The sequence below is a fragment of the Pteropus alecto genome, unplaced genomic scaffold (genome assembly GCF_000325575.1).
Source record: "Pteropus alecto unplaced genomic scaffold, ASM32557v1 scaffold50, whole genome shotgun sequence".
NCBI classification, from domain to species: domain Eukaryota; kingdom Metazoa; phylum Chordata; class Mammalia; order Chiroptera; family Pteropodidae; genus Pteropus; species Pteropus alecto.
The window spans coordinates 2,608,679-2,629,641 of NW_006431918.1; the positions used below are offsets into that span (position 1 = coordinate 2,608,679).

At 36.2% G+C, this 20,963-nt stretch overlaps 1 protein-coding gene across 2 annotated transcripts in view; it reads right to left on the reverse strand.

Moving 5' to 3' along the window:
• The window catches only part of INPP4B (inositol polyphosphate-4-phosphatase type II B), a 557,392-nt gene that overhangs the window by 124,369 nt on the left and 412,060 nt on the right, over positions 1 to 20,963 (reverse strand). For both annotated transcript variants that reach the window (XM_006906232.3, XM_025042642.1), the window contains one exon: positions 18,227 to 18,374. In XM_006906232.3, coding sequence (XP_006906294.1) covers positions 18,227 to 18,374 — 148 coding nt within the window. The remainder of the gene's footprint in view (positions 1 to 18,226; positions 18,375 to 20,963) is intronic.

Genomic DNA, 20,963 nt, shown 5'->3' on the forward strand with positions numbered 1-20,963 from the left:
TAAAAAAAATTATTTTAAACCCATAAATGGTATGATCAGGTATATTATTGGCTGTTTCTCCAGAGAGGACAATTTAATAATGCGTATGTCTTGTCCCTTCTATATTAAAAAGGAGAGCTAATCATGCCATTTAGGTTTTAATTACTAACTTTTATCTAATTCTCTACCCTTTAGCCAAGTTAATTTAAATCATCGGAATGCCTTTTTAAATTATAATGATAAATGATTGAATATGCTGCTTGGTTAGATCTCTTATTCATTTCTGTAACCTTTTACCAACAACATTTTCATGAGTCTAATTTAACCAGCAATAATGAACCTTCTTTGCTATTTTGGCTGTGAAACATGCTAAATACTAAGCTAATAAATTCAGAAGATGTAGAATCTTTAACATCCTGTTAAATTCAAGAGTAATGGATGGCGTGCAAAAATGTGACTTGGTTTCGAATGTTTGTAGCTGCATTTGTTTATTTCAATGGGAATGCGATCTAATATTGCTATATCTTTCATCTGAGGTCTTTCAAATTTTTGTGAACATTAATCTCATTTTCAACTTTTCCATAGATTAGCTTTCATCACACAACATTTATGGGAGAAGTAATTAATCAATAGACAATGAGAATAAAGAAAGTTCATGTTCAAAGCAGGGGTAGGATGGGAAGTTGAAAAATCGGTGAGTCTGTGTGCACTCAAATAGCGGGGTATGTAGACTCAGGACAAAACCACAACAACCAAAACAAACGAATAACTCCCAAAACTTGAGATATCCAAGTCTAGAAGAATCTGGGCAATTAGGTTAAACCTGAGGTGGATAACAAGTGTAATATATCAACTTATCATGTAAGGCCGTATTTCCACTATACACTTATAATAGAAATATTAGTTAAGCGTTCCTGTTGAATAGATGCACTGATAGATGTTTAATACTAATAGGTTTACAATTTCTATTGTCTCTGAATCTATATTAGAAATAATAATTAAAAGAGAGATGTGATAGTGAAGGCCCTGGCCACATTGTGGGATCCTGGGGTAGTGCACTCCTCTTTGACCAAGAGAAGCCTGGCAACGTGTGATCAGAAAAGTTTAGTGTTCTGTGGAGAATGACTTGAGATAAACTGGGATAAGTCAAACCAGGTGTTTACTGCCTGTTTATTCTAAGAGATGGCATTAAAAAGGTACACATTCTGAAAGAGACAAATAACCAACATGAGGTATCTTTGCATCAAAAGAGTTCAGATATAGGGGAACTATAGAATAAAGGTGGAATAAACCAAAGTAGAGTGATGAAGAAGTTATAAAACAAAGTGGGGCAGAGTAAGAAAGTAATTATAAGTTTAAAAAAAGATAAAAGAAATTCATTACCTTAATACATTAAGATAGATGAAGAGAGAAGATAATTAGGGGCACCCAAATCAGTACACTTTTCCACCGGGAAGGTTAGAGCTGTTTATGTTCTATTTTACTTTGTTACTCAATGAACAAAACCTTTGGAGTTTAGGGGTCTTGCCTTATATCTCAATCCAGGTTCTCTAGAAGGCGGAGCCTGAAACTCAGCAATCCCAGGTAAGCATAAAAGAGGTAAGAAGAGAAATGCCGCAGGAAGAGGAGGAAGCAGACATGAGGTGGTCCGTTACCGAGCTGGGCAGAACGTCACGAGAAAACATGGCTGGTGACGAGGTCCTGTGGAACGGCTCTAGAGAAGTCCTATGGAATCTGTGCAACTTGGAACAGTTCGTTAGATGGATGAAGAGAGATTCATGTGCCAGTTCCTGATCATCTGCTAGATTTTACTGGTAAAGATTCACGCTATGGGACGTTACCTCCTTTGCACTTCTGGTTGCATAACTGGTCTCCTTTGGGCAGCCACTGGGGAAGCAAAATCCCAGTGGAGACAAAACTTTCCCGGGTCTGGTCTGATACGACAGAGGTGCCAAAGCCACGATGGATCCTTCTATGGTAGATGCCATTGGGGTCTACCAATACCTGGTCTTCATCTTGACAGAGGCTGATGTAGGTGGTGGTGTTAACGGATAAGGTGACAATGGTGGCAATATCTGGGGTTCTCATTGAGTAAGTGGTTAGTTAAACCATAAACACATGTAAGGGTTGAGCCAGTACAGAAAAGCACGTAAACTGGGCCCGGGCCAGGCACTCCCTTGCACGATTCAGATGCACTTGCATTATTTTCTGATATCCAGATGGCCTATAAAACAACATCATTCATATCTTCCCCAAGAGGGAAGTTCAAATGCAAGCTTTCAAAGTGGTGACCAGCTGTAATTCCCCAAAGATTTAAAGAGGTGGTGAACCAAGCTACAATATGCAATACTCCAGCTGATCCTTGGAGCCTTAATTGATATTCATCACGAATCTCCTCTACCACTCGTTCCAGATTTTCTTCATATTCCACTGGCACTTCAGTTAGTCTGGGGTACTGCTTTGTGAGGTTACCGAAACCTCAATCCTGAAGGATTAGGCCCTTAGTTTCTTTGCTCTTATGGGATCTCAGTTGCTGTAATTTTCCAGGTAATTTCATATCTGTCCATGGAGCACCTCTGAGTTCCAGACATATTTCTTTTTGCTCAGATTGAGAAACGGTAGCTCTCTGTCCTCACAGCGATGAGTGTGATATCTCTTACTATCTTTGCTGGTCCATTGCAATGAGGAATGCATGGTAACCCGGTCCCATGTGATTAATTATAGCTTCTAGTTAAGTGCGACCATAAATGGGTCCCCTGAGAGAACTGCCAAAACCCATCCCCTAAGAATGAGGATTCTAACTGGCGAAGTCTAAGGTCATAGGAAAGGAAGCACGAACCCACAACTGGGACACTGTGACTGATTGTAACAGAGGCCCACCTTTACTTTCGTAGCTGTGTATTCTAGCTATGGGAGCACAACATCCTAAGTCAGCTGTTGGTTTAGGATACGAACTTTATCCTGGAAAATGGTGCCCCAATCCTGAGGTTTTCCCACAGTGAGCATTTCATGATTAATAGTACTTCATTGTCTTATCAGGTCTGTGGCTTTCACATGAGGTGGAGCATGCAGTGGTTACAAGCTCATTGTTGCACCTCCTTTGATGTATCATGGGTGCTTTAGTTGGAGCAAAGCTGTGTGAGACACCATGTCGTTGGATCAGGCATTCCATAAGCCATCAGATGTGGGTGCCAGCAGTGGCACTGTGAGCAGAAAAGGCAAACACATTTTTGGACTACATTGCACTTATTTAAGAAGAATTGCTGCCCTCTCCAACCTGAACTTTGAGATGAATTGCTGCCCTCTCCAACTTAAGACACCTGCCACCACCAGCTAGCTGTCAGATTTCCGCCAAGGAATGGTACCATGTCGATCTATTTCTGGCATTTCACATTAAGCAGTGACAGGAGCTATATCAGCCTTGGGGGGTGGGGGGGCATGTCCTAGGTCCATCCATTGCCCTCATGTCTGACACCAAGGCCACTCTCTTCATGGGTCTATTGCACAAACTCCGAGGTAATAAAGAACAAAGCCTGGCTAATACCCACTGGCAGGTGATAACGTCCATCTAGTTGTGAAGAGCCTTCTCTAGTATTTGCTTTCTGCTGGGCATGGCTCTAAGGTATAAAGGCATTTTATGCTTTCTTCTATAAGTTCATCCACATACCCCTTTCCCAGGCCCCTTGTCACCAATGTTCTAGTCTTATTTCTTCCAGGCCCTTGAAGCCATTTACTCTGCCAATACTTGATGCATATCTGTGCCTCAGGTCATTTCTCCTTCTAAATGAATAACGATGATCCTGTTTGGCAGCTCTGTCCACTGGGAGGATTTCCTTAAGGTCCACCTAACACCTCAGGCTGAATCATCTTTATAAGATTTTGAGTTCTTTCCTCTTTCTATAAATTAATCATATGAAAAATTCTATGAGGCTATAGACGTGAGAGGAGAGAGAAGTGTCATGCAATAGAAGTAAAGACACAAAGTCAGTGACATGACACTCTGGGACATCTCTCCATGATATATAATGATGTACACACACACACACACACACACACACACACACACACACATATTCATACCTTCCAGATCTGCTTGAGTCCGATTCCATATGTGGCACTCCCATCTAACAAAACACTACTCCTGCACCATGCAATGACATCAAGCCAATACCCAGTTCATAAAGGAGAGCTCTAGTTATAGAGTCACTTTGTGTCGCATCCTCAGGGGTTCAGTCTCTTCTAGGGCCCAATATCATACCAGAGTCTATCTTTTTGACAAGTGGTTCTCTGATACAGGAAGCACCGGTACACTTCAGAACCCTACATGTCTGCGCTGAAACTTTCCTATTTGGATTTCTAGAAGATTCCACATGGCGGCATTATTTCTCACCACGAATACTTTCGTCCTCGTTGGATGTCCTTGGTCATGTACCCAAGGGCTTGCAATGCAGTCGGGATCTTCCGTCTTTCTTGCTGTGTTCCCTTTGACACACTCACTGTGCTTCTCCAGTAATGGCTTAACATATTATATTTACATATTACTGGCTGGTTGAGCACTAGTCAAAAAGTCTTAATGATTTGTGCATAAATATAGTTCAATAACACAATAATTATTTATATGCATAGATGAAAAAGGTCTGTTTGTGTATGTGTTAAATTACTGATTTCCCCCATTATTTGTCATATGTTAGAGATGGAGTAACCATATGTACCAGTTTACACCTTATTCCACTGTAGTTATTAGCACTTCCTCCATTCTCAAAATATCTTATTTGATTATCCAAGTTATAAGATACCAGACTTAATATATCTTTTTTGATACTGTTAGGGAAGACGACTGTGAACTCACAGAGTGTTACAGCTGGAAAGAAGTTTAGAGAATAATCTGAAGCCTCTTGTTTCACAGATGGAGGCGTCTAAACGAAACCACTTGTTAGTTTCAGAGTCACTAAAATCCCATGAAGCTTTCTGACTATAATCCCCATATCTACTCTTTCCTCACCCCATATGATTCTCCACTGTACAAAAAAGAAACACAAAACAAACAAACAAACAAACAACAGAGTGCCTTGTTTATTGAAGGTACTTAAAGAACACATGTTGAATGAGAGGAGTTCAGAACCTTGGCCACTGATTTCCAGAATTAACATTTGTAAACCTTCGTGTACTTTTAACACTACACCTGAGCAAAAGATGAAATTACATTTTGGGATTTTTACTTTTGAATCTTTTAGTTGGAATGACACAGATACTAGACAGGCAACGCATTGTAAATGAGGTTCTCTAAAAAATGTTCAAGCGCATAGTGGTGTCCAGTATTATGAGACTCATAGATGTGGCCTCTGTGGTCCAGTCTGCACGTCACCACATTTATTTAAACGGGAATCTGACATCGGTGTTATATTTAAATAATTACACATCGTACTAAGCCTTTGGTATGACTGGCCAACTAGATGAACTGGGTAAATACATTTTTAATCCATAAAAAAAGTACTTTAAAAAAAACCTCCTTCTTCATCTATAACTACTGTCATTTTACTCACAGTAACAACAGCTTCTGCTTTCAAAAGATATCTCCTTCAACTGCTGCCTTACAACAACAAAAATTTCTTTCTGAAAAATTCACTGCCAGGCTAAACACGCACTATCTCTTATGAATTCATTTCTTACTCTCGCTAGAGTTCTAGCTCTGAAACCAATCTTCCAACCGGTTTCCAACTCCTTTTAATTTTCCAAGAGCTCAACAGGTAGATAAAGAAAATTGGGAAAAAAGGACTGAATGTTCACTTTATTAAGCTTAGGCTGCTTACTCAGTATACATTTTTTTTTTTTTTTTTTAGTGCTTACTGCCATCCATCCCCTTTTGCTCTGCTACCTACAAAAACAAAAGGAAAATTATATAAACTAAATATCCAAAGGAGACATGATTGCTATGGCCCACCTGAGAAATATCTAATGTTTTATGGATCTTGGCATTCCCACTGTAAAGTATGACATTCTTAACCCTTGATGAAAAAACTTTACGGTGCATTTTTGTTTATATGGTTTGTTTTGTCTCATTTTGTTAAATATTTCACAAATAAATGCTTTTCCTCTTCAGTACAACTGCAAGTTACTGGAGGTCATTAAGATCCTCTGAACTTTCCACAACACAAAACGCGCTACTAAGTAAATAACATATTTAAAACAGACCATGGAATAAAGAGAAAATAAAATTTAGAGAAAACAAGATTTAGAAAAACAAACAAATCTATGAAGAATACAGAAAAATAATTAAACACAAAACGAAGCATAGGGAACTGGAAAATAAATAGCCAAAACTGCTTTAAAGTTTTTACATATAATGCTTAAAGCATTGGCAAGAATAGTAAACAGATAAGTGGTTTTAAACTTTGTTCCTTATACTCCTGGAGATGTTGTGGCTATAGAGACAAGGGAGGGTGTCAAATGAAAGGGAAGTCAAGTAAGTGGAGAGGCATCAGGCCTTTTTCCTTCCTCCGGCCACCCAACAGACCCACCAGCTCCAAATGAATCTCTTTGATTAATACTGACATTTGGTGTACGTTCTGTTTGGAAAATAATGGTTTCTGCTGCTGAAAACTAAAACTAGGCTTAAGACCACTAAAATAGAACATAATAAAAAGAAGAGAAAGTTTAGCTTCTATTTAAAACGTAGTTTTAAAGTCTACTGATGATATAGTCAGAGGGAATTCCAAAATGGGAAAAATCTGCTCTGAGCCTGTGAATGGCAGAGACTTGTCTTATTCATGTTTTCATCCTACCATGGGAAGTGTTCGACATAGGCTGTTGACTGAATGAATGAAAGGTTTGCTTGCAGATTATTATTCTTAGACTTTCCTAAAATTTGACATAAAGTCAAAATAAACTAATCACGAAGTAGAATGCTGAGCTCTGCTCTAGTTAAAATAGATACAATAGATGAATGAGCCATTGTTGAGTCCTCTAACATTGTATGATCTCAGTCTGTAATCTTGGATTGGGCAAGTCGTTAGGGATAGAGAAAGATTTGAAACAATATCTTCACATGGAATTTCTTACTGTGATGATTAACTTTACGTGTCACCTTGACTGGACTACAAGGTGTGTAGATATTTGTCAACTGTTATTGTAAGTGTTTATGAGAGTCTTCTAGATGAGATTAACATTTGAATTGGTAGGCTGAGTAAAGATTTTCTTTCGTACTTTGTGTGGGCCTCACCCAATCAGTTGAAAACCTAAAGAGAACAAAAGGCTGGCTCTCATTCAAATAACAGAGAGGGAGAGAAAGAGAGAGAGAGCCCTGACTAATATACCAACTATATACAGGGATTCCAGAGCCCTGACTAATATACCAACTATATACAGGGATTCCATCACAAAGATTTCTCTCTGCTTGGTGCGAAAGAGCTTGGGAGGCATGTTGAGACAAAAACATCTAGAAGATAGTTTTTCATGGCCTTTTATCCGTCCCACCACATTTTTCAAATACTCTGTTGACTACTTCGAAAGAAAAATGACTATCGAGATGCTTACCTTGTTTAAGGGACATGCACAAGAAAGCACTCTAGTTCTGAGGTCAAAGCTCCACACGTGAACACCTATTTTATTAAAAGTCTGAGCCCAGAATAATAAACTTTAAAAATCTTGGCATATAAATTCAAAAATTCTTGAAATTATGACAATTATTGTAATAAAGAATGCTTCAGAATTATAGTTAATTCATTTATAAGAAGTTTGTAAAACCAAATAGCCTGATAAAAATTTATATACCAAAGGATATGACCCAGTAAGAAAGACATTAAAATGTTATTTAAAATTGTTATTGTCTAAGTAAATAGAAATATTTCCTCCCAATAAGCTATGCATGCCAATTTGTAGAATAAAAATAGCTATACAATTTAAATAACAGTGTAAATAACAGGTTCATGTTGCAATTCATGAGCCATTCTTTCACTGAAAAATGACTAGATATTCTGAGTTGGCATTCGCTCTGATTTTTAATAGACATTAAAAGAAGTAGATGTTGCACTGTAATACACTCAAGGTTTCAAGTTATATGCAAATACTAAGAATGGAGCACAGTAACTACAGGATATAGATGTAATCACAGAATCTGTCTTCACCTGATAAACAGCCAAATTCTATAGTTTAATTTTAGGTAAAACATTAGAAAAAACAATGAAGAGTAATAAGCAGATCTTATTCTATTCTAAGAATCTATATGCTGTTCTTGATAAAAGTAATTTGGTGTTTATTTACTTCTAACTAATGTCTTATTTATCCTTTAAAGTTTGTTTTAGGTTATCAAATATGGATGACACTTTTTAAAAAAATATTGTAAAGCTCAGTGTTCCACTAAAATGGTGTCATATTATGTGAAGTTTCTCCGAAATCTGCATAGATTAATTACATGCCCTTTCTTTCATTCTGGGTAGCCATGAAGGTGAACTAGCCACACCTGAAAGGCTGGTAAAGCAAGAAAGTGTGCTAGCACTCTCATTCCTATTTCAATATTCCTGTCCACGTTTTTAGAAATTGCAAACATTTCTGGGCATTTTCCTTTCTAATTCCCATCCCCGGATCTGAAGTGAGGATGTTATCCGGTTAAGTTTCGTAAGAGGATGGAATTCGGGAACGACAGAAAATGCTTGGCAGTAAGGTTCTGTGGTGGATACCATAAGACTTTGCAGGTAATTGAGGTTACTGTCATGTCAAATGTATCTCTTTTTTGATTTTCAAAACAATCCTCAGAGATAATTGTTCCAGAGCTGAATTAAACAAAATTGAAAATTCATTCGTACCAGGCACATTTCAAGTGTTCAGTCACTCCATAGCTATCATATTAGACAGTGCTATTTGGAACATTTCCATCATCATAGAAAGTTCTATTGAACAAATATTGTTCCGGACAAACAAAAATAATATAACTGAAAAGTAAAGTGACTTGTTCATTGCTACATTGCTATTAAGCGGCAGAATCAAGATGTATAACCAGGTCTTGTGATTGTAAATCTTGTTCTCTTTTTTTGTTTTAATTCCTGGCAAGTACAGTTCCTTCAATGATAGTATCTCTGAACAGGAGGACAAGGCTGGAATCTCATCTGAGGGACTCATCTGAATGTAACTTCCACCCAGGTCAACAGAGAACTGGTTCAAATATTTGACTCAAATGTGTACTTACCAGATGGCCTTGGCTGTCATATTTGCTGGAATGTCATATAACAAAACAAAATTCATATTTATTTTCTATTCATTTAACAAACATCTATGCAGTGCTTCTTATCCTTATTTATGCCAGGCACTATAGTCGGATCTTTACAAATATTCACTCATTCAGTATGTACAACAACCCATTGAAGTAGGTATTATTTATTATTATCATCCTCATTTTATAAATGAGGAAAATGAGACTCAGAGAAGATAGGTAATTTACCCACGTTCACCCAGACAGTAAGGAATGGAGTTGGGATTAAGCTCAAGAAGTTTGTCTTCAGTGTTATGCTTTAAATTACTGTGCTAGGCGGACCCTCCATTAGAAACATAACACCGTCTTACTCCCACCAGAAATCACAGCACAGAATATATATCTTGATGCTACCAACTTGGGGAAAAAAAAACCAAAACACATATCTTTTGCCTGTTAGGGTAAACTAGGAAGGTAGATGTCAGCCTTCTCCTTCTCCACATTAAATTTCAATGGGCAGGAAGAACGTTTGTAAGTTACTACAATTCTCCTTTTTAAAATTATAGATGCCACTGCTGGTTACCCTAGGTCGGTGCTGCCCAGCAGACCTCTCTTTGATGACAGAAATGTTCTATAGCTGTGCTATTGAATACAAGGGCTACTAGCTGTATGTAGCTATTGAGCACTTAAAATGTGACTAAGGTGAATGACGAACTAAATTTTTAATTTCGCTTAATTTTAACAAATTGTAACAAGTCTAAATAGCCACGTAACTACCATAGTGGATAGCACAGACCTAGATGGTTCCACTAAGAGCCAAAGAGGATTCCTTTTTTCTTCTAAACCTTGTGCTCACCCACGATTTCCTACATCAATGAATTATACTCACTCACTCAGTTACGCAGGTCAGAATGCTTGAGTCATCCTGAACACCTTGCCTCCAGATGTCATCTACCTCCAAGTCCTGTTGATTTTAGCTCCTTAAAAAAATCTCAAATGCATGTACGTTTATCCATCCCCCTGCCCCCTCCCACCGCCCTGGTCTAAGCCACTGTCGTCATTTGTCTAGGAAACCATAGCGTTTCCTAAATTCTTTTATCCCTCCACATTTGCCTCCCTTTTTCTAAATGTAACCACGCCATTCTCTGCTCACAATTCCAATTATTTTTATGGAAAAAAATTATATTACTGAGAGCTTATTATATGCCAGGTAATATGCTAGAGTCCAGGAAGAGTACAAAAAATATTTTTTGACAGGTTCCTCCTTTTCTGAGGTCCACAGGCCCTAACTAATCTGAAGCCTATCATTCCCCAATCTCCATCCCAGCTCCAAATACCAGCTTTGTGGGAGAAGACAGGCCCAGTCTGCTTGTCTGTCTGCCTGCTGGGAATTTGTGCGACTGTACAGTGATCATACGAATGAAGGGTGCTGGTTAGTAAGCAAATGCAGATTAAAATAACTTATAGACCATTTTTTTTTTTGTCTGAAACACTATCAACATTCAGTTAAGATGAAGAACAATAACAGTTTTGGTATGTGGAGTGTCTACTATGCACATGATTCTTTACATAAATGGTGAGAGCGATTTCCACTTAGGAAAGGCCTGTATATGTATGCACGAGGGGTTTTGCGACAGTAGCTGACAATAACCACGTGTGTTTAGTTTTTAATCCCTTCTTTACTGAAGATTAAAACTGTTAGGTAAATTGTGCTATGTCACATAGCTATTAAGTGGAGTTGGGGGAGTCAGGCTTCAAATCCAGAGCTACACTTACACACACACACACACAGACACACAGACACACAGACACACAGACAAAACCCTATACTCGTGTTAGAGTCTTCTGATTGTTCATTTAATTACTACAGTAGCCCTGTAGGACAATTGATAATGCTATTAACTAAAAAGTAAAAAAAAAAAAAAAAAAAAATCTGGAAATTATGAGATTATATAATTTAAAAAATTATCAGTATATATCAAGTGGAGGATATAGGGTCTAAACACAATTCAATTATAATTCCAACCCTGTGCTTTTATCATTACAACATATTCTCCCTTACTCAATTCATTTTAAATAAAGAATCTCAGCACAATAGACAAAAATGTGCTTCTGAATGAGTTTTGCTTTATTCGTTCCTGTGGGGATATTATAATACTCAAATAGCAAATCAAACACATATTTCTATCACCAGCTTGGTGATACTAAGCACTCTACAGGACCTCTCATTAAATGATACCAAGAATCCATAATGATGAACTTAATGGCACATGGCATCTGCCCTCCGTACTAGGAGCTGGTAGGGCAAATGCATTTTCCATGATAAATAACATGCCACACAGTATTCCAACTGTGCACCAACACTGCATGAAGGAAAATGAATAGAAGAAATAACACTAATCAGGTGTGAATCAACAGTGGAGTCCCAACGTGATATTTTTTATGCATTCTTTTTGGATCTATAAGACTTAAAATTTTTCTCAGGGAGAGCAGGCAAGAGAGACACAGAGAAAAATACAAGGAGAAACAAACTAGAAGAAACACAACACTATTAAAACATCTATGAGATTCATCAGTTGGAGCTTTATTTCATATACAGGAGATCTAAATAGAATAGATGATTTCCTATTACTTTTCCCACTATTCAATGTTTCTTTAAGGTCAGTAAAGATTTTCATTGAGCCTTTATTTTATCCAAGTAAGCAATGCTGATACATATCTCAAAAGGCATGTTTCAGCCATACCAGAATAAACAAGACATAGAATGAGGCTGGAGAAGAAGATAGACACAAGATCCTGCTTGCCTTGCAGCTCATGAAAAGGGAAAATCTTGTCTGGTGATAAATAAATATTAAAAAACCATAAATTATAATTAAGAATATCAAACCCTGTTAAATGAATAGGCTGGGTCACTACGTTGTAAAATCCTATTGTATTTCTTTTTTGTTTAGTGAGGATGTTTTGGAAATAGAATTTACTTAACTATATTCTACTTCTAGTTTATACTTCTTAATATATACTTTTATCATTTTTAAAAAGGTACTCTTAGTGTTATCGGTTTGAAATAAAATTAACAATTTTTTAGTGATAGTCACAAAATGCTTTAAGGTCAAAAAATTAAATATTTCAAACTGGATATAGTGATTAGAAAACCAAGATAACAGTAAATGACACTATTTAAGTAAACATGTAGAACATATCTTGGAAAAACGTATATCCCTGGGCAGCAACTAAGCTTTAAATCTGGGATTTTAAAATATCTTACTGTCATTTTCATAGATGAGACTACACTGTTCAAGAAATAGATTGATATATAGTCATATAGACACATTTATCATGGTTCTATAACATAGCTCTCAATATATAGAATACAAAATATTTGAAATACATAATGTTCAACAAAAAAGTTTGTCTTCATTAATATATTTTATCACCACAAATTTTGTACATTCACAAACACCATTATCTAAGATGAAGCATGTACATTCTCTGAAAGAAATGGTAATAAAACTTTTATTTAAAGTTTATATGTTCCAAACTCTACATTTTCTCTACTAAAGTATTTTGGTTCAGATTTTTAATATTTTATTTATAGGATTATTTCTCTGCATGATACATACAAATATTTATATTTTATATAAAAACTAAGAAAGTTTTCAAGTTGTCGGAAAATATTCTTATCCTTTCTTCTAATCTCCCAACACTATGCCACAAAGTTTCTCTTTTTCCCACGTCTGGGATCATTGGAGAAAAATATGTATAGGAAAGAAATGAAGAAGGAAAAATAAGAGAAAAACACATGATATAAATCAAACTAATGTTTTCCTGGGGAGTTTTATGGACCATGAGGTTCATTTTCTTTGAAACAGTTCATATCTTTAAAATTCTTTGTGCCATTATAGGTTTTCAAATATTGTTTTATAGTGTAGAAATGTATACCTTTTTAATAAAGTTAAACACTATACAGCCACCAGAACCTGCCATCTGGACAGACATATACATGTGTGCACCATGATTTAATATTATATTTGTAGTTGTCATGGGGCTTCAACTCTAACATATTTCAATGTAGACCGAGCACAGCAAAACTTTGAAGGAGCACAAAATCTGAAGAAAATACTCAACAACAAGATATGTGGCAACACTAAAATGAACCGTAAAAATTTTATAGGTGGCAGTTTGGCACGACCTACATAACTTGTCTGCACTCAACCCAAGTTGAAGGACTGTGAAACTTGAAGCATTATCAATGCAGGTAAACACACAGATACACGCGCGCACGCCCCTATGAATTTAGGATTTCTGAGCTGTTTTCAACATGCTATTCTCCCTTTACTTCCATTATAATAACTCCATAATGTTATATACTAGTTGTCACTGTCCCCATCCTTTGAGATGTTAGATCAAAGAATTGGTCTGCCTTTCCATGCCAAATTTCCTATGTATCTTGACTGTGCAGTAATTCAGTAAACTTTACAAAAGCAAGGTGTTACACTGAGTATTTTATAAAGAGAATCTTCCCTTGCCTTCCCAATACATAATTCTAGTATAATTCGCAAGTGGTTAACTAGCAAGGCTGTCTCCAGAAAGCTCTACTGGAAATCTGCATTTTACATTTTCAATCAGATCCTGTGAGTCTGCAACGAGAGCCATGGATTTTAAGCAAGTGAGGCCATGGCAGAAGTCATTAGTAGGCTGTTGCACTATCATAGGCCCAGGGATCGTGGCAGTTGGGATTAGAGAAGAAAACATGAAAACGTGAAACATAAATAAGTTTGAGAGAAAGTATGGAGTCGGGAGGGAGGTTGAAGGATGTCAAATACATTCTGGGATCGGAATAAGACTAGAGTTAAAAGAAGCCGAGGAAAGATCTTCAGAGTAAAGCTCTGTCCAGGCTGGAGATTCTGCTCAACCAAGAAAAATGCTTTGAGTCCTTCTGCAGGACATGTCCTATTCTTACATTTTTAATGTATTACATCATATCATGTTGATTTCATATTATAATTTATTTTTATATTATATTAGAAATATAATTTTTAAATTATTTTCTCAGTTGAATGGCATCTATCTTGAAGTAGATTTTTCAAGAAAGTTTTGCAGGTGACATATTCTGAGCTCCTGCATATTTAAGTATGTCATTTTCATTGCCTTCATTCTTAAAAAATTCATAACCTGATCCTATATTGTAAAGTGGGGTCATAGCCTTTTCCTTTCAAAAATCAGTAGACGTTCTTCCACAGGCTTTTGCAGGGAAGTGTAAGGTTAGCTTGGTTTTAACATGTAAAAGAGAAAAAAAAAACTGCATAAGTTTTCACTGTTTCTTTTTCCCAAGCTTTGGCACTAATTGCTCTTCCTTGAGAACACAAAATCGTTGGGTAGTTTCCAGCTTCATGCTCTGCACATCTAACATCTTATTTCTCACCATTTTAAACTTTTTTTTCACCTTTGTTCAGCATTTGAGAAGATAATCATGTTTGTTTTCCACACTAATATTATTTCTCAGTGTTAAATTTGTCCTTTTCTGCTTGCTCTGTGGATTTACTTAGGCTGTCGTTATTTACCATTTCATTATTCCCACCATTATTCTTTTCTTCTTGGCATTTTCCCTAAAGAAAGGCTGAGGTCCTTTCCTTGGCTTTCTGATTCTATTTCATAATAACCACACCCTCTTATACTCTAGTGAGACGGTGAGTCAATGTTCCTACAGATTTTTTTTCTATTTCCCTTTTAAGTCTTCGGTATGATTTTTTTTCTCTTTTCCTTCACAAAATTTTAAAAGATTTATTGTTAAGTTTTTTAAAACACATTTTAATGATGGAAGATTTACACAGAAAAGGAGTTGGAGAAACTCAAAGGTATTTGGAAGAGTGCCCCATGTTCAGAATCTATCGGGTTTTTACAGATTAGTTTTATAAGGCTGAAATGGGATTTTCTTCTCTGAACCATTCCCAAGTGTATAATGATGACAGTTCCTAGTTCGGTTCCTTGCAAGGGAACTTTATATTTGAAGGCACTGTTCCTTTGTCTCCATCAAAACTACCCCTTCAATGTGTTTGCATTTTTCCATTTTGCTGCGAACACATATGAACATAGAGATACAGAGACAGGCAAGAGAACAGGATGGGTAGATGACACTTTTTTTTGCATTAAAAATAATAAAACAGTCATAGAGGCGATGCCTCTTAAAATTCAATGGTTTAATGGCCGCTTTCTCCTTATTTCCTACTGATTATCCCCCCCTGGGATTTACTGTCTGTCAGTGAATGGATAGACAGAGAGATAGAACGGGAGTGGGAGTGGAGGTAGGGGTGGGAGAGAACACAAGGGAGCCCTCAAAGGTAGCAGACATGCAGGTCAGCTGCTCAGCCTTTATGGGGCTTTTAAACGATGACAAAAGACTGACTGAGGTGGCAGTGGGGGTCTTTCACTTCCCTTTCTTTCTCACTAGCTTGCTATACTTTTAGATGAAATAAGATTAACGGTCCATCAACTAAAATTTTCAATCCCAAAATAAGAGTCTGATGATTAGTCATTAGGTTATATATAGTACAGAGTATAATGCAGTATTATGTTAATAGCTAATGTTTTTTTAAAAGGTCATCATTTTCCATTTTCTGTGTCTTTGTAGGTATTTTAGTGGGAAATTTAGGACTGTCTAAGTTAGATGCAGCTTTCAGGTGCCATTTTATAGGGTAAGGCTTAGCCCGAAGTTCTTAAATCTGCTTTATTTGGCAACTCCCGTTCTGAGATTCTCAGCTGAAATAAAGGCACAAGGTTCTACCTGACACTCCAACTTATGCTTTACTGTGAGTCCGTCCTTATTCTATAACTGCTGTGAAGAACAATCATATTTTCCAACTCTTCCGTGTGAAACCTGACCTTTATATGACTCTAGTAGGGATGGTTCTTAGTGTCCAGCAGTCTAGAATACAACCGTGTTGAGGATAATAATTCTTTTATGACTTAGGAGATCCAAACTCCATGCTCCTCTGCTCTAACACATAAGCTTGCTTATTCTTCCAGGGAATTTGTTTTGCCCATCAGCTACTCCTGGTACTGGCTCTAAGTAGGGACAGCATTGAACAATGTGCTTACATTAATTCATTCTTGCAGCTGGCTCTTACAAGTAATCTGCTTAGGTTTCTGTACATCTTACGGCTTCTCTTGGGCAGTGTCAATACCTGTTGTCTAATTTCTATGGCCTGATTCTCATCATCTGCTATTCTCAAATACCCACCTTCTTGTTCCTCTTTCAATCTTTATTTCCCTAGATGCAAGTCGTTTTCTTATAATCCAGTTTCCTGTCTGATTTTCCCTAAAATCCAAGTTCTGTTTTCTTTTTCTTTTCTCCTCACTTGGGTATATACTATTTGTGCAGCCGTTCCTATCTTAACAAATACAGGCAGGCAACTCTTAACAACGGGGATACATCCTGAGCAATGTGTCACTGTGTGAACATCAGAGAGGCACTAGTACACACCTAGATGGTATAGCCTACTACACACCTAGGCTATATGGTCTACCCTATTGCCTCTAGGCTGCAAGCCTGCACAGCACGTATGAAACAACATGAGATTAAATCAAGCACTAGAGAAAACGATGCAATCAACAGATGCAATAAACACGAGAGGTATGAGGCTACCGCTGGCATAACACGGCGCCCGTTTTACAGCAAACGTGTTTTTTCTAAGTAGAGTGCAGTCTAAAATAACAAAAAGTATAGTATAGTAAATACATAAACCAGTAACATAGTTGTTTATTACCATTATCAAGTACTATGGACTGTACAGAATTGTATGCGCTATGCTTTTATACGACTGACAGCACAGAAGGTTTGTTTATATCGGCCACTCCACAAACCTGTGAGTAATGCTTTGTATTGCCAGGATGTTCTGGCTGCTATGACATCACTGAGCGATAGGAATTTTTCAGCTCCATTATATCTTTATGGGACCACAGTTATATATGTGGTCCATCACTGACTGAAATATCGTTGTTATGAAGCTTATGATTGTGTTGTCAATATGGCCAGGTTTGACCTGCCCACTCCATGGTGTGCTCACTGGCTTAGGTCAATATGACATCCCTTAGGCATTAGAGTTTACTAAAGGAGGACAATAATATTAAGTAGTTTAGTGTACTAATGTGAGCTCACGGCAGAAATCCAAACTTTGGACATGTCTCACTCTGTTGTATACTTTAGCAATTCCAAAATGTTAACTATTAAAAAGAGTTGCTAATTTTCTGAGACTTAGGGCCTTAACAGTGTCTAGTATAATGTAGTATTCAGCATTTTTAAAGTTACTGTAAAAAGTTACATTTTTAAAGTTACTGTAAAAAGTTACATTTTTAAAGGAGGTGTATAAGGCAGAGAAACAAATCATCTCATTAGTCGTGGCTCAAAGAAATTCTCATCCACTACCAGCTCTCATGTCCTTCTGTTTTATTACAGCATTGGATTTAATTTTATTGTCTGACGATACTGTTCATTCACATAGCATACTTTATCGATCATTTCAGAGTTTTTAGACCAAGAAACGCCTGAAAGTTTTCTTTCAGACGAGTAATTGGAAGAGTGAAGCAGGAGTTTCTTACAAAAACAGTAACCAAAAACAGTAACCAAAAACAGACGAGATAAAGACACAAGCAAGGATGGTTAGCAAGATCAAATCTCAGGTTATCAGCTAAATACAGAGCTTTTCAATAGAAATACAATGCAAGTCACAAAGAGGAGTCAAACATGTAATTACATTTTTTCTAGTAATCTTTTAAAAAGAAAAAAGCAAGTGAAATTAATAATATTTTAAAATTTAATAACAACTATGAAATCAGTCTTTATGTTTGTGTGCTAAGAATTCAGATTCTGCTGTATAGTTTACACTCACAGAACATCTCAAATTGGATTAATTACATTTTAAGTGATTAACAGCCACTCAGGGCTAATGGCCATCATAACAGACAGTGTGGGTCCAGAATTTGATGTTATCATTGTTCTTTAAGAAAAAATGGTTTATAGAAAAAAATAAGTAATGTGAGAAACAATCAGAAATTATTTTCTCTTACCTACACAAATCTTCTTTTATGTGAAGAGAGATCAATTCCTTAGGAATATGAAAAGAAAGTATGCTCTCTGACATCTGCTCCCGGATTCGCATCCATTTGTTGTCAGATGTGGGAAATCTATATAATTTACACACTGGATTCTTTAACACTGAGGAGGAAGGAAAGAAACAAGCTTAATGGTTAAATTACAAAGATATGCACATTAGATGAAGACCAATTAACAAAATCATTCATTGGGGTACCATTCTAATTATATGTTTAATCAAAAATTTGTTTTTTTATCATAAGCCATTATTGTATTTGAATTTCTAAGAATTTGATTCTTACATCTTACTTTTTCAGTAGCTTTCAGGACATACACTTTATATTAAATTAAAAAATTAACACATCAAATTTTAATTCGTAAATGTGGCTACTGTGATTCTCTAATTTACCACCTATTAATTCCTTTCTCTTATAAAGATTTTCTTACAGCATGTGTATTTAGAATATAGATGAAAATATATGTATTTATACATAATACATACTTTGAAAAAATATATTTCTGAATTTTTTCTGATCGCTCTTAGATGACAAACAATGTTATTTAAGAGGTTTTAAATGGTCCTAGTACTGAAAATTATTTATTTCTTAAATGTTAGAGAAGTTTATACCTTGGCTTATGATCTATTACAATTCAAGGATCATACATACTTTAGTGCCAGTGACTCAATAACATACCTTCTTGAAAACGCATATTATTGGAAGCAAGACAGGGAGATAATGAACAAACTGTGCATTCAGTGTGGGTGGGCAGTGATTAGGGGAGAAGTAATAAGGCCATGCCAAAAAAAGGCTTTAAAGATTTAAAGAAAAAGTGTAGGACCAGATATTAAGATAAGACTTGATACTTTTGGGTATGTGTGAAGCCAACACTCCTATCACCTTCGCAAGCATATGTTCCAGAGCAGAATCTTATTTTCATTGCCATTGGACAATGAATGTCTTCGTTACACTCATGCATCAAAGCGTAATGGGCAATAAAATATCCGGTCACTCACCAGTCAAATATCCAAGATTATGTGGCTCCACTTTACCAATAAAGCTGAATTAAAACAGAATTTGCTACTGAAGTGGATGTAAGGCTTAAAATAATACAGAGCATGGTATGTGGGCCAAGTCCCCTCAATGTATAGGTAAAATGTCTTTCAAAATTTGGGGGTTCTATAAGACACTATCTCATTCACTACTTGGGTAAACATATAATATCTTTCTGAACATTAAAATGTGGATCTATTGACCTATTTGTCTGCAACCATTCATTCGCAAAGGTAGAGTTTGGAAATTATGATCAGAATTGATACTATATCATAAATCTTGATTTCAAGTATTCCATTCTTCAACCATATTAAAGCTTCCAGTACAATTACTTACCCTCTACTAAGAATTAGCCAGAGTGTGCACTTTTCAAAAGTACTAACAGAAGCCAGAAAACAGTAATAAAATATCTCCAGTATATTAAGAGACAATATTTAATATCTAGAGTTGTATATCTAAATAAATTATATTAACTTAAATATGATCTTTAAGTTTTATCAATTAGATTATATCACAGATCCATACGTAACATTAGTTTCTTTTTTCTACCGATGTATAATTGATATATAACATCATATTAATTTCAGGAGTACAATACTTGTGTAAATTGCAAAATGATTACCACAGTAAATCTAGCTAACATTCACCACCATACTTAGTTACACATTTTTTCCCTTGCAATGAGAACTTTTAAGATATACTCTCTTAGTAACTTTCAAATATGTAATACAGTATTATTAATTACAGTCATCATCCTTTACATTATATCCCCATGAGTTATTTATTTTATAATTGGATATTTGTATTTTTTGACCCCTCTTTACCCACTTTGGCCCCCTCTATTCCCCTGCCTCTCTGGCACCCGTCAATCTGCTGTCTGTATTTATGAGTTCGGGGTTTTGTTTGTTTATTTTGTTTCTGTTTTTGCTGTTGTTGTTGTTGTTGGTTTAGATTCCATATATGAGATCACATGGTATCTGTTTTTCTCTGTCTGACTTATTTCACTTAGCATAATGCCCTCACGGTCCATCCACGTTATTACAAATGGCAAGATTTCATTCTTTTTAATGGCTGAATAATATTCCATTGCACATATATACCACATCTTCTTTATTCATTCATCCACTGATGGGCATTTAGGTTGTTTCCATGTCTTGGCTATTGAAAATAATGCTGCAATGAACATGGGGGGGTATATAGCTGAATCATATATTAGTTCTTTTTTTTTTTGAGAAGCTTCCATACTGTTTTTTATAGTGGCTGCACCAATTTACATTCTCACCAACAGTACACAAAGGTCTCCTTTCTCCACATCCTGGCCAACACTTGTTATTTCTCGTCTTTTTGATAATCCCCATGCTAATAGGTGCGAGGTGATATCATTGTGGTTCTGATTTGCATTTCTCTGATGACCGGTAATGTTGAGATGTTTTCATGTATCTATTGGCCATCAGTATTTTTTCTTTGGAAAAATGTCTATTCATATCCTCTACCCATTTTTAAGTGAATTGTTTGTTTCCTTTGCTATTGAGTTGTATGAGTTCTTTATATATTTTAGATATTAGGTCATATCATATATATTTTCTTTCATTTGAAATGTAAAAACTTACAGCCAATCAATGAAAGGAACTATGATGTTTCATTCATTTTTAAAGTGACA